The sequence below is a fragment of the Podarcis muralis genome, chromosome 3 (genome assembly GCF_964188315.1).
Source record: "Podarcis muralis chromosome 3, rPodMur119.hap1.1, whole genome shotgun sequence".
Lineage (NCBI taxonomy): Eukaryota > Metazoa > Chordata > Lepidosauria > Squamata > Lacertidae > Podarcis > Podarcis muralis.
Genome location: NC_135657.1, coordinates 11,165,741 through 11,181,023, shown reverse-complemented (window position 1 = coordinate 11,181,023; position 15,283 = coordinate 11,165,741). Strand labels below are relative to the sequence as shown.

General features: G+C 46.7%; 1 protein-coding gene across 4 annotated transcripts in view; it reads left to right on the top strand.

The window, feature by feature from the left end:
* The window catches only part of CCDC85A (coiled-coil domain containing 85A), a 157,400-nt gene extending 148,031 nt beyond the window's left edge, over positions 1 to 9,369 (top strand). For all 4 annotated transcript variants that reach the window (XM_028725130.2, XM_028725129.2, XM_028725128.2 and 1 more), the window contains one exon: positions 4,978 to 9,369. In XM_028725130.2, the coding sequence (XP_028580963.2) occupies positions 4,978 to 5,027 (50 nt within the window). In that variant the 3' untranslated portion in view covers positions 5,028 to 9,369. The remainder of the gene's footprint in view (positions 1 to 4,977) is intronic.
* Positions 9,370 to 15,283: the final 5,914 nt, after the last annotated feature.

The window sequence follows — 15,283 nt, the reverse complement described above, 5'->3', positions numbered from 1 at the left end:
TGACCTCATTTAGGGAAATCTGATCAGGCTTAGTGCTGAGGAGAAAGGTCCCTCCCAGGTGCGCTGAGTTGGGCCCAACATTCGGGGGGGGGGGGGCTGTTGCAGGTGCATGATGTCACATGCGTGGTGCCCCTCCCCCAGTCCTCATGGGCATCCCTTTGAGGATCACCTTTCTGGGAAGGTGATCTGGCAATCATGGCAGGGAGCACAGAGGGTGAAAATCACCCTCCACACCTCCCACCCAGAGGGCGAGCACTCACCCAGGGGCGATGAGGGATGGTGGCCCCCTCAGTATTGGGTGGGGGGGCAGTCCCCTGCCTAGAAATATTGAGGGTGCTGAAAGCCCCTTCCATCCCCTATAGCTGGCGCCCCTGCTCCCTACCACTTTCGATAATCTCCCCCAATGCAGAACTCCTTGGATCAAAATATTTTGGGACTCACTTTGCATTGTGGAATGCGGGTGGGAAAGGAACACATAATAGGAGGCTTGTCATCCACAGGCTAATGTATTTTTTGGCAGAAAATATTGGTGTCTCTGCATCGTGCATGGAAGTTGTACGGCGATAGTTAATTGCTTGGAAGTGCCGTTTCTCGGACGTCTGACCATGGAAGCAATTTTAGGATCTAAGTACAATCGTTGCCATGCACGCAGGTACTGGGGAAGTTGGAAGAAACCAATGTAATTTTCTCATCGCAGCAGCTGCTGCCCTTCAATCTGCAAACTCAGTTTTTATTCCGTGTGTCCCTTCATATCTGCTAGAGGTCATTATTTCCCCTGGAAATAAAGGCAATTGAAAATGTCAGCTCTCACTTCCTTGCCGCATCAACATTATCTGCTGGGTAAATATTTTCTGTTGCTCATTGAGCAGAAAACGGATTGTTGGGAGATGCACTTAGATAATGAGCACTTTTTGAAAAGACACTCAGCTAAGCATGGATACCCTAGCAACAAAATGTGAGGTTTGCTGCTTGCTATTTTTACGGATGAGTGCGAGAAAGGCAGCCTTTTATTTCTGTAAAAAAATGGAAAAGAGGGACATGAAATAGCACAGAATCTCAGTGAATATACCTGTTGCACAGAAAAGGAGGATGCTTGGAAACCTTGTTCTTCAATGTTCTGTCAATAAGGGCAAAACCCCATGGATGATATTACTAGTGGCAGTAAATGTGCCTTTGCACATGTTCTGTCAATAAGGGCAAAACCCCATGGATGATATTACTAGTGGCAGTAAATGTGCCTTTGCCTTTAATGTCCATATTGCCACATGGGCAGTCATCATTGTACAAGTACAGGTAGCAATGTACCTGTCTACAGTGATCCATACGACGGTCACCTCCTGGCTTGACTACTGTAATTCGCTCTACGCGGGGCTGCCCTTGAAACTGTCCCAGAAACTCCAGTGGGTGCAGAATGCTGCAGCGAGGCTCCTCACGGGGTCTCTGCCATGGGAGCATATTCACCCAGTGCTTTTCCAGCTGCACTGGCTCCCGGTGGAGTACAGGGTCAGATTTAAGGTGCTGGTTTTAACCTTTAAAGCCCTTCACGGCCTAGGACCCTCGTACCTACGGGACCGCCTCTCCCAGTATGCCCCATGGAGGACCTTAAGGTCCATAAATAGCAACACTCTAGAGGTCCCGGGCCCTAAGGAAATTAGATTAGCCTCAACCAGAGCCAGGGCCTTTTCAACACTGGCTCCCGCCTGGTGGAACGCTCTGTCTCATGAGACCAGGGCCCTGCAGGATCTGATTTCTTACCGCAGGGCCTGTAAAACAGAGTTGTTCCGGCTGGCCTTTGGCTTGGAGCCAATTTGATTCCCTCCCCCTCTTTCTTTTTCCTTTCTCCTTCTGTGATGAGGCTGCATTTTAATATTTTAATGTTTCAATATTTTAATGTTGCATTTTAATCTTGTTTTTAAGTTGTATTCATTCAACTTGTTTTTATTATTGCTTGTTAGCCGCCCTGAGCCCGGCCTTGGCTGGGGAGGGCGGGGTATAAATAAAAATTATTATTATTATTATTATTATTATTATTATTATTATTCCTCTCTACCACCACCTGCACAAACATGGGTGGTCACCAGTGGAGAACATGGATCGCATCATTTCCCAGAGCTGCTGTTGTGCCACATTTACTTGAATGCAATGCGCACCTTCTTTGGCCAAATCACATCATGAAAATTAGGGTGCACATTAGATTCGATGGCATATTTACATTCACCAGCAAGTACTTTTTTGGTTTCAAGGTTTTGAAAATCGAGGTGCGCATTAGATTCGCGTATGGTACATTTAGTAATAGGTCTGGGTAAGAAGTTTTGCAGATAGTCTGTGCAGATCTGCATTCCTCCCCGTTATTTTTTTTAAATTGTAGGTGTGACTGAGAAGGATAAGCAGTCACAGGTTGGTTTTCCTTCGGTGTGCTAGCTGGTTATTCGGATGTTCTGACACCTCACAGCCCATGTGGCAAACAAACTTTCTACGCCTGGTGAACATCAAAAATGAGTTGATCAGATCTAGGAAGCTTTTATTGGTTCTGTTACATGTCAGAACACCAATGTCAACATGATAATACAGGTGGGTCTCTGCCTATTAGACACAATACAAGAGAAAGGATGGGGGTGGGGAGCAGGCTAATTCTGGTAAATGCAAGTCAAATGGTTATATGGGAAGAATGGTCACTGAATCTAAGAACCACTTTTCCGCAGCCTGGCTGATGCAGAAGTCACTTGAAAAATTAGCCTTATCCTAAAATAATAATCTGTGGCGGCTTCTTCTTTCTTGGTATTGTCATTAAAATAATTATTTAATGAATGTGTATGCCGCTATGGTGAAAAACAAAACAAAACTTGAAAACTCACTAAACGTTTTCCAAGCACATTTCATTTAGCTAAGCCTAACCAGACATGTGGGACGTGGGTGGCGCTGTGGGTAAAACCTCAGCGCCTAGGACTTGCCGATCGAAAGGTCGGCGGTTCGAATCCCTGCGGCGGGGTGCGCTCCCGTCGTTTGGTCCCAGCGCCTGCCAACCTAGCAGTTCGAAAGCACCCCCGGGTGCAAGTAGATAAATAGGGACCGCTTACCAGCGGGAAGGTAAACGGCGTTCCGTGTGCTGCGCTGGGTCGCCAGATGCAGCTTGTCACGCTGGCCACGTGACCCGGAAGTGTCTTCGGACAGCGCTGGCTCCCGGCCTCTAGAGTGAGATGAGCGCACAACCCTAGAGTCTGGCAAGACTGGCCCGTATGGGCAGGGGTACCTTTACCTTTTTTAACCAGACATGTAATTTTATTACGCATTTTATTCGTGTTTTGTTAATTCCATTAGGTCTGCTGGTTTTCAAAATCTTATCGATTCTATTTGTATTTTCTTATGGCACTTACATAAACCGCTTGGAGGGGATTGTTTGATTAAGCGGGATAACAGAATCAGAGACTTGCAGGGTTGGAAGGAAATACAATACATTGGTACCTCGGGTTATGTACTTAATTCGTTCCGGAGGTCCGTTCTTAACCTGAAACTGTTCTTAACCTGAAGCACCACTTTAGCTAATGGGGCCTCCTGCTGCCACCGTGCCGCCGGAGCACGATTTCTGTTCTCATCCTGAAGCAAAGTTCTTAACCTGAAGCACTATTTCTGGGTTAGCGGAGTCTGTAACCTGAAGTGTATGTAATCTGAAGCGTATGTAACCCAAGGTACCACTGTAATGGAATCCCTTTGGCCGGTTCTTTCTGCCCTCCTAGTTCTAATGTTCTTCGAAGGACTCATCAGGTGACAAGGCATCAGTGTGGTATAGATATTCCTAAAATATCATATACCAGTTGATGGGGGCAAAGCTACTCCTAACATGCCAATCTTGTGTCACATAGTTACAGCTGTTGTGGCTATGCATATTTTTGGGTAACTTTTGGTGACCTCCTGATGGCAGCCAAAACATATGAGCTAGCTCTTAGTTATTTGAGTTAATCAACACTTTCTCTATTAAAAAACAACAACACAGTATGATGACTTTACAGAATGGTGTGGTTCACATGTCAAAGTAAGCCAAGCCATGTTTTACTGGGACCAGAGGAATGTGCTGGCTCCAGAGGGAAGCTTATGCCTGCTTCTTTCACCCCAGTCCTTTTTTTTAGCACAGTGTGGTGTGGCAACTAAACCAAGGTTTGGCTTAGCATGCCATGGCTAATGTAGCCAACCAAGGCCACGGTTAATGTAGCCAAGCTTCATCCTATTGTTTACAACCATGGTTAAGGAAGAGAGTATTGGCAAAACCTATTGGCACTTCGTAACTTTCTGACTAGTTGCAGGACCTTAGCCAGACCTAGCAGAGTACATGCAGAATCCACGGAAGCAATTGGTGACTTGGCTGCAGACAGGATAGACGAAGCAGGAACCAGGCACTTGTAGTTAGGTATTTATTATATACAGTGGACTATTTACAGGAACAGAACACGGATCTTTTGCTAGCTCTCTCTGACACGACTCACAACTCCTACACTGACACACAGAACTCTGAACCTCTGAACTCCTGAACTAACACATTCCAGTTAGTGGGCCATTAATTATCACTCCCTTGAAAGAGCTTGACCAATCAGGAAGCTGTCTGCATGTCTCTGTTATCACCAGGCAGACTTACTCCTTCAGATTGCCTTCTGGCTGTCTGCCAAACCTTAATTGACTCTGTGTGAGTAGCTGCACATACACAGTTTCCCAACAGAGAGCCCATGACCACGATTTCCAGTTTGGACAACACACTAAGTCAAAAGTTAATGCTGCATTTTGGTAAAAGGATCAGGAAGGAGCAAAGTAGATGTGTGCTTCCCTTCAGGAACCATCATATCTGTGCCGATCCAGTGAGCCATGGTTTTGTTTACCAAGATGTGCGAAGAAGACTAGTAAGCATCTGTTTAGAATGTGTAGGGTTGTGTGACTAACTGCTGGATCCTGGCGAAATCTACTGACATGCTTTTCTCTTTCTGTTTTCAGGTTGTGTGGAGGAAACTTGGAGATGCTGTCGGCTCGTGTCCTGGAATTAGGCAACACTTGTCTGGAAACCAGTACAAAGGGCCTATGTGAATGGATATTTTTTTAAGGAACAAAGGAACAATTTCAGCTACTGTTGGATTTAGTCTTGTCAAAGCAGCCTCTTTCCTAACAAGGAGACAACTCCATTCATGTTCTGTGATCACCTCTGGAAACTGGATTGCTCTCCCCGCTCCCTCCGTTCCTGCAAGGACTTTGGCGAAAAGTATCCGGATCTCATCACACTCAATATATATTCTGACTAATCCAACTCTGCTTCTGCCATGAGCATTTACAGTGTATACGACCAGGAGGTACCAGCTGATAATTACAAAGGCTGTTAAAATCTGCCGCTGGAGGAGAACCCCCATGGAAGAAGTGTTTAATGTGTCGGCCTTCCTGCGACGTTTCCCCAGGAGCTTTTCACCAGATTGGAAAGATACCTACAAACTGTGCCTTTTGGCCATCCCAGTTTGGACAGTTAGGTTCTCCTGGTAGCTCTACACCAGGGTGTGTTAAAAAAAATATGTTAGTTAATATGGTGCTTAGGCAGATTGCAGCTGAAACACTTTCCTTTGTAGAGTAATTGCATTCTGAGGTGCTAAATATAAGACCTTCAAGTCTCCTAACCAGCCAGTAGTGTAGCAAAGTAAACAACAGCACTAAAACAGCCCCCCCCACACCCGAAACAAAAAGAATTCATTTGTTTTCATTCGTTTTGGCAAATGTCTTCCGAAGAGGGGGCATTTCTCCTCTTAAGAGAAGGCATTCCTCTCTTAAGCTTGAAGGCCAATGCTGAGGCAACCCCAGGAATGAAGCAGCGATGAGTCTGTCTTGTAAAGAGCGGGAATTCCCTCTCTGAGAGACCAGATAGATCAAGGAGCTGGGCTGATGGATGGGCAGTCTCCCAGCAAAGGTCAGGAGCCTAGTTGCTAGGTGGCAGTAGTGCGATATTAGGGAGTCTGATATGGGATCAGGTATGTTCTGTGTTTTACCAGGCACAAGCCGAAGAGGCAGTCCAAAAAAGTAGGAGAAGGTTGTGTGAGGGAGGCCCGTTGGAGGAAGAGAGATGAAGCAAAGGCAATGGAGGACTTCTAGAGTTTTGGCTTCCAGAAGTTCACCAGGGTAGAACAGAAGCTGGCGAGGGGATGTAGAATTCTGCTGAATTCACTTGCTAGGCCAGCGGTTCTCAACCTGTGGGTCCCCAGATGTTGTTGGACTACAACTCCCATCATCCCTGAGCTCTGGCCTAGCTAGCTAGGGGTGATGGGAGTTGTAGTTCAACAACATCTGGGGACCCACAGGTTGAGAAAGGCTGTGCTAGGCTTTTCACACTGGCCAGATGCTAAAGGCTTTTTCCAGATCCAAAGAGCCCCAGTTTCCAGCTCCTCGTGAGGATTGCACATACCTGCTCATACATTATACAGAGCATCCAAGTTAATTCCATGGATGCTGCTTAGATGTCCAGAAAATTAACCTCGATTCAGGATCAGGCTTCCCCAAACTTGGGTCTCTGGCTGTTTTTGGACTATAGTTCCCATCATCCCTGACCACTGGTCTTGCTAGTTAGGGAAGATGGGAATTGTAGTCCAAAAACAGCTGCAGACCCATGTTTGGGAAACCCTGTTCTGGATTACAACTTGGGGTGGAAGTCATTGTAGCCTTATGACAATCATTCCATCAGGGCAAACATTTCAGTTTGGGAGGCAGAATGTTCCCCTTTTCCTGCTCCAGTGCACTGTTTGAGGGGTTCTCCTGACCCCCGCCCCAGAGCCAACTTGGGGAGTGCATGGGGAGTAGAGGGGGGGAGCCCCATTGCACTTATGGAAGTCTTGGTGCTGCTTTCTGCTAGTCTTGGATCTGGCCTTTAAGACCCTGGCACATATTGATGATTCTGCACCAGAGCCTGGTGTCTGGGACTCTATGGGGTCCTCCTTGCTGCCTCTCTGCTTGCATTACCCGGGGGAGGAACGAAAGGAGGACTAAATTTGTGGCCTGAAGATCTTATGAAGTGTTTTAAGGCACTGAATGCTCGGTGTCTTTAGGGCAAGTAGACCTTAGTGGTGCTGAAGTGGCCAGCTACTCAGGATGTAGAGGAAGCAGCCAGTACATCTGGGAAATCGCATGTTGCTCTTGCTGCTTTTGATGAGTAATGTGAGTGGCCTAAGGCAGTGGAGAGGACCCAGTTTGAGGTCTCCGGGGCATAAGCTTCATCAGAGCTCTGGCTAGTCCAGCAGAAATGTGGTGCATCCTGGGTAGTCCAACCCCATGGAATGATGCACCCTGGAAAGTTCGGCTTCCATGGTGGCCAGCTGTTCTGAATGCACCAGGTGTGCATGGAAGCATCTGAGGTCCAAGATCCTGGTTCGACCCTCTGGCAACTTAGCTGGATGTGTGCGTGTGCGTGCGCATGTGATTTGCAACCCATCAATTCCAGCAGGTTTTGGGCTTTCAGGCCTGGAACCCTCTAAAAGGCCTGATCCATGTTAACTTGAGGCTAGATCCTAGATAGTTTGGACCCATGCAGAGCAGACAACCAAAAACAGCGTGCGAGTTGAACCGCATAGCTGTGTTCCAGGTCGCACAAAGCTCTAGGAGGCCTGGGACAGGTTAGTTGGCTCCCGCATGTGGGGTGAACAAATTCCTCCCCTCCCCTAGTCCTGACTCCTTATTATGACATAGTAAGTATGCTCTCATGTAGATGACATCACAGCTGTTAGCTTTAGAATGCTGCCTGGGTCTCCCCAGTCACCTTGACTCCCAACATATGAACCCATTTTTCTGTGCCATGTAGAAGCTGTCTACAACACCTAAATGACAATTGTCCGTGCTGGATGTTCCTGGTTTCCTGGTGCTGTCTTCTGCTGCGCTCTTGCAGAGCCCTGAGTTGAGTTGTGACGTCAGAGAGCACAACGAACCACGCCTCAAACCTGTTGAAAAACACACTCCTTCCCAAATGCTTCTTTACTCGTCCTGTCCATGGGCTTTAGGATTAAATATTTGAATCCTCCACTCTGCCAAATCCTGCCGGGGGTCCTTTTTGAGTACTGAGTGACTTCCTTCATCCATTTCCTTGACCACACAAATATTTTGCTTCACAGGAGTCTATAAGAGCTTATCAAGGTAGCGCTGTATTTATGAGAATAAGAAGACGAAGAAGAAAGCTTTTGTTGCTGATGGTCACATCTTTTCAAAGGAAACGTTGAATATTCTCAAGAGCATGTCCTTCCTTCATCCAAGGTTTTAAACTCTTGTCCGTTGTGCCTGAGTTTCTGGACCTGGGTGGGCTTACGTTGACATTTCTCTCTCTCCCCCCCCCCATTTCCCCACCCCCCTTCATATGCCATTAGATTGTGTGTATTCAGCTCTGATAGCTATTTTGTGTATATCTCAAAATGCAGCAACAGTTTCTCGTATGAATGTGCAACAGGCTTGTGAATAGATGCTGTTGCTTTGACTTTCTAACCATAGCTGAGTATTTAAAGCAAAAAAGCAAACAAAACAAAACCAAGGCAAACATAGGAATGCAACAATTCCCCTCCCCCTTGATTAATGAGATTGGGTTCCCCAAGCTTATATCCTCCCCTCCTCTCCCCCTGCCAGATGGGCTTTGTTACATGTTGTGTTATTGATCTGTGGGTCGTGGAATGTGGCGGCGCTGTGTCGGTACAACCCTTTCGCCCTATACATGGTAGCGCAAGCGTCAATTTGCTACCCGTTTTCTAGAAGGAAGAAGAAGAAGAAATCACAAAGGGATTGATTTGTTTCAGTGGCTTGGTCGCTTTGCTAATTTTTTCCTTTCCTTTCCCCACCCCCCTTTTTAACGACGTCATGCTAATGAAAACCACCACTTCGGCTATTTCTCTTTAAATTGTTGTATTCCTATAATCGTGCGAGGAACAAACGGCGAAAAGAAAAGAAACCCTCAAAAGAAATTGTGCTTGCAGTCAAGGGCTGGATCCAAAGAGCTGTTTTTGAGTTTGTCCAGGGAGGTTGTCTGACTATTTTTCATTGAAGAGCTGTCCTTCCCAATCCCATATTGCAAACTGCTTTGGAAAAAGCCCTTTGGCTGTAGAAGTAGCTTGCTGATGGGGCAGGTGGAGGTGCTGTTCGAGGAAGAAAAGTCCAAAACCTCAAACCCCCACAATCCCATGAGAGTTTGGATCCAGTTTTGTGGTTCTTTGGATCCCAGCCACGCCCTGCGGCCGCTAATTTGAGTGATGCTGGTCTTTTGCCACGACGCGTATGTAAATTTTGATACTGTATTAAAGCTATTTTTTTACAATTCACCATATAATGGGGGTGCCAGGCATTGTGTGTTCCATCTTAGCAACGGTAATAAATTATTTAATCTCATGTTCATTTGCTTGATTGATTTTGACACTGGATTCAGCCTAAGGTGGGTCGTGGAAAAAACAACTCCACTTTTATTTATTTTTAATTAAAAGTGTTATCTGTTTGATTGTTTATTTGGAGCGTTTGTACCATACTATTCGGCCCCGGAAACTTACAGAATGGCCGAGAATCATTGCAAACATAATCAGTCAACTCACTGACGCTGCCAACATCTGTGTGGACACCCAACTTTTGCTCGCCCTTTTATTCCTCTATCAATTTTCACTTAAAAGCCTTCAAGCCATTACTGTAACTTTATTAAACTTGCACGCCACTTCCCCCCTCTTTTGTTAAAGCCCCAAAGCTACCGTATTTTTCGCTCTATAAGACGCACCAGACCATAAGATGCACCTAGTTTTTGGAGGAGGAAAACAAGAAAAAAAATATTCTGAATCCCAGAAGCCAGAACAGCAAGAGGGATCGCTGCGCAGCAAAAGCAGCAATCCCTCTTGCTGTTCTGACTTCTGGGATAGCTGAGCAGCCTGCATTCGCTCCATAAGACAAACACACACATTTCCCCTTACTTTTTAGGAGGGAAAAAGTGAGTCTTATAGAGCAAAAAATACGGTATTTGCAACCAAGTAAAAGGGAGGCCCTGTGGAAAGGTCCCACTGTCTGTTACTTCCAAAGTGGCTTGTCCTAGTCCCCAGGGCTTGGCTCAGCCAAACAAAAGAGGATGCCCATGTCTTTATGGAAACCAACCTCAAACCCTTCTGAGACAACGCTTCAAATGAGGTTCTTGACAAGAAAGGGATTCTTCTTTGCAGTTCACAACAAAAGCTGAAAGCCACATGCTGACCTTGCAGCTAGCGTCAGCTCTTGCCCATCCAGGGGCCTTAGGAGAGTTTGCAGAAGCATTCGAGGAGCCCGGCAAGGACTGACGGGCTCTTCTCTCTCCCATCCCTCAGCTGAAGAGAATTACATCAGTGGCACAGAGACGTTACCATGGGAACAAGGCTTTGACTCCTGCTTCCAAAAAATATATATAATAAAATTAAAATTAAAAAAGGGGGCCAGGACTATAAATATAGTAGCAGGTTCCTTTGTTACTGGAAAAAGAAGCAGCAACAGCGAAAGCTACCCACAGGAAAAAGAAGCACGAAGAAGCAGCCAGCAAAATTAATGAGGTATTAGATCTTGAATATGTGGTCCCACCCACACTGAACACAATATACGTATCACATTTCTAAAAATGCGAAAAGGAGTACATATATATAAATATAGTCAGCCAGTACAAACCCACACAAAGGACAAGGTTTGGCACCGTTCTGGGTTGCAGATACTCCGCTGCAAACGTTTCCTGTGACCCACAAAACGGCTCCCTGCCTCATTTGCTGCTCCTCAAAGATTTGCCCCCTCCCCACGGCAACAAATCAATTGCTTTCAGGAGGGGTTTTTTGGGGGGGCATAACTGCCTCTTCCAGTGGAGTTACATTGCGTGGCGAGTTCCTGCACACCCCAGCAGAAATAAAGACACAGGACACCATGAATAAGGTTAATGGGCGAAATAGGCCACAACTTTATTGATTACAGGAATGAGCGGTATTGGCTTAGGCATTGGTCCTATCGACTATCCGGCTTCAGCCCGATTGCATGAAGACCGGAAAGGGTTAACCACCAGGAGGGGGAGTCCTGCTGAGGCACGTCAACTAGGAGCTCCCCTGGGGTCACCGCTCGGGGGGCGTGCCTTCGGCCCACACCTCCATAGGCTTCGGACAGGTCCACGCCCCCCGGAGCCCTTTACCGGGCTACCCTAGACTGTGGGGGGAGGCGATGGCACTCCCTTCCCCCCTTTCATCTATTTAACCCCACACTTACCAATGCCTAACCGCCAATACAGAGGAGTTGTGACGAGTTGCTACGAGGTAGGCGAAAAAACCAAATGGCTGGAGCCAATTTGCCAATTGGAAAAATTCCTACCAGGCCCCTTGACGGCGACCAACCGAAGTCCATAGCAATGTCCAAGAAGCCTGGCTTAAGGGGGGGGGGATGGGAAACCGAGTAGCTGAAGCGGTGAAAGAGGACGAGCCTCGGCCGCGCCGGCCCTAAATAGGTCGGGCCACGCCTCCCCAGTCAGCTGATTGGCTGCCTGGGGAGATGACGCAGCCGAGGATTCCCTAGCTCTCACTGTGGCTGTGCTCAGCCCCCGTGCACGTGGGGGTGGGCGTGAAGCCCGCAACCTCACCTCCTCCCCAGGTCGGAAGTGGCTTTAACAGCATTTCAGGCATGGTCACATGTTGGTTTCCAAAGACTCAAGAACTTGTTTTGCATCTCCCTTCCCCCAATCTCCAATGCTGGTTTCATGTGCTGGTTTGGTCTGGGTCCAGTAGTCAATAAAATTCATGGGGGGGGGCAGGTAAACCCCTCCCACATAATCTCAAGATACAGTGCTCACACACCATTTGAATGGCAATGCCCATCACCTTTTGGGGGTGGGGAGGAGGAGGAAGCCCCCTCAAATATTTTATTGGGGTGGTGAAAGGACCTTGGCCCCTAGGAGTTGGTTTCTATGCAAGCTGCTCTCTGCACCCACCCCAATATTTTGTTATGTTTGGGGAAAACCATGACAGTTTGAAGTGGTATAATACTACAGTGGTACCTCAGGTTAAGAACTTAGTTCATCCTGGAGGTCCATTCTTAACCTGAAACTGTTCTTAACCTGACGCACCACTTTAGCTAATGAGGCCTCCTGCTGCCGCTGCGCCGCCGGAGCACAATGTCTGTTCTCATCCTGAAGCAAAGTTCTTAACCCAAGGTACTATTTCTGGGTTAGCGGAGTCTGTAACCTGAAGCCTCTGTAACCTGAAGCGTTTGTAACCCAAGGTACCACTGTACTTTGAATACTACTTTAAATATGTATAGTGCAGAAGGAGCCTGTGTTGCTTGTTTTCAGCATATACTGGACCAAGAACCCCAGGTTTGCTGCCAAATGTTTATTTTTGCCATCTAAAGGCTGGGGATAGTCAAAGGTATCCCATACAAAATGGACAACGTGTTATATACATGGGAACAGGAGGCAAACTATTGCCTGTTTCACACAGCCTTCCCTAACCTGATTTCCTCCAGATGTTTTGGCCTACAAGTCCCATTGACTTTGACCACTGTCCACAGTCACTGGGGCTGATGGGAATGCGAGTCTGAAACATCTTGAAGGCTGCAGAACAAGCTGCCCAGAGTAAGAGGTGAAATGTTTATAAAACGATGCATGGCATATTGCAGATATTAATGTTGCGCAGCATGAAGCAATAGCATGCGTAAAAGCTTGGCTCCTTTTGGAGTAAAAATTGTCCAGGCCCACAAGTATTCCTCAAAGCTTTACTAACCAGAACTTCTTCAAAAACAGGTACAAAGTAATCAATGATGCATCCAGAAAGTTGTATGGAGCATTTGAACATTCAAGCATAGATTCTTCTTCTTATACAACATAACTCCAAACAGATTCAAAATTCTCTTCAAGATAGAGATTTGCAATCAAATACCGCAATCACGTGGTCTAAGGTTAAACACTCATGTGAGAGCTAGCAGAGAACACCAGTAGTTAATGATCAACTCAGCTAGAGCTCAGAGAGCGCTTCAGTAGGCTTCCGTGGAAATTGCCAGTGTTAAACCCTTTCAGCAATATACATACAGGTAAAAGTAAAGGTACCCCTGCCCGTACAGGCCAGTCTTGCCAGACTCTAGGGTTGTGCGCTCATCTCACTCTATAAGCCAGGAGCCAGCGCTGTCCGCAGACACTTCCGGGTCACGTGGACTTCCGGGCATACAGGCATTCTCCAATTCAGTGTGCAATCAAATAACTCTACGTAACACGAAGAAAGTGTACAAAAAAAAGTCTTTGCCCCTCTCTCATAATGCTAGAAGTTGTGGACATTCATTGAAGCTGAATACTGGAAGATTCAGGATAGATAAAAGAGAGTACTTCACACAGCACATAGTCACTCCCAACGGAAGCAGTGATGGTCACCACCCTTGGTGGCTTTAATCAAAGATTAGACAAATCCATGGCAGACAACACTATCCATGGCTACTCGCCATGATATCTGTGATCTGCCTTCACACTTGGAGGTAGTGGTGAGAGCCAGTGTGGTGTAATGGTTAAGAGCGGTGGACTCGTAATCTGGTGAACCGGGTTCGCTTCCCCGCTCCTCCGCATGCAGCTGCTGGGTGACCTTGGGCCAGTCACACTTCTTTGGAGTCTCTCAGCCCCACTCACCTCACAGAGTGTTTGTTGTGGGGGGAGGAAGGGAAAGGAGAATGTTAGCCGCTTTGAGACTCCTTAAAGGGAGTGAAATGTGGGATATCAAATCCATACTCTTCTTCTGAATACCAGTTATTGGAAACCAGAGGAGGAGAATGCCCTCTTGTGCTCAAGTCCTGCTAGGAGGTTTCTCACAGGAATCTGGTTGGCCATTGTGGACGCAGGACTAGATCGCTGGATCCATCCAGCTCCTCTTATGTTCACATAATTAACCACCTTTGAAGGTGGGTGTCAGGCTTCAGAAAGTCCAACCCTCCAACCCCGCACAGAAGTTTGCCAGGAATGGATAAGACAAGGAAGTTCTTACCGATGCTTTTTATTCAATATTCACAGAGAAAGGCTTAGAAATGCAGCCTCCTGGAGTAATAATAATAATAGTAAATATTTGTTTGTATCCTGCCCTCCTCGGCTGAGGCCGGGCTCAGAGAGGCTAACATCATAAAAACAACACAATAAGCATAAAAACAGACATCAATTAATTAAAATACATCTTAAAATTAATTCAGACAAGTTAAAATCTGGGCAGGTGGCAATGATCAGGGTGGAAATGAGAGTGGTTAATAATTGCCAGAACCAACTGTTTCCACCAATCATACAAGGACCTGTGAGCGGGTTGGGGGCCTCCTTTGGGCTTGTTTTATACAATGGAAAATAAGTCAAATGGGCAAAACTGTGGAGACTGTATTAACTTATGGTCTGTGTGTGTGGTTTGGGAGCTGCACGGCCAGGGAGAAAGCAATGCTGTCCAGGGTTGTAAAGATTGCAGAGAGAATAATTGGGTGCACTTTTCCCACCTTGGATCAAATCTATGCTTCCAGGTGCTATAAGAAAGCTGCAGAGATAGTGCAGGATAGTGCGCACCCCGGAAATGATCTCTTTCAGCTTCTGCCTTCTGGAAGAAGGTATAGGGTTATAAAGACTAGGACTAGCCGCCTGAGAAACAGTTTCTACGCAAATGCAATTCTGGTTGTAAACGCAGCATAAGGAGTCTCTCTAGTATATTGTATTTTAAAATGGGTTTCAGAGTTTTTAGGGGGTTTTGAATGTTTTATGTAGTTTTTCAATTTCATTGTTCTGTATGGGACAATGACAATAAAGATATCGTATATCGTATACTCGCTACAGGTGTTGGTGTACAAGACACACACACACACACCAGTACCTACCACTGTCTGTTGCTCCTCCTGGAACTTCAAGCTGAGGTTCTGAACCCAAAAGAACCCAAAAGAGCCCGCCTTCAGCTCTGCCTGCAGCCACCGGTGACACCAGTTGGTGACCAGGATGTACAGGAGCCACCTAAGGGAACGTAATGGTGTTGCTTCCAGTGAAACCCCACCCCTTCGTCTCTCCTATTATGCATCATCTCTACGGTGGCTGATCTGTGCCTTCTGCCTCTGAGCTCTCTGCTCTCCTACTTTCAATGCCTGCCGGGTTCTGGGAGAGGGGCGGGTCTGGAATGCTTTCTAAAGACACTGAGTCTGTCAGCTGTCACTCTTCTTCTTCTTCTTCTTCTTCTTCTTCTTCTTCTTCTTCTTCTTCTTCTTCTTCCTCCTCCTCCTCCTCCTCCTCCTCCTCCTCTTCCTCCTCCTCTTCCTCCTCCTCCTCCTCTCCCATTAT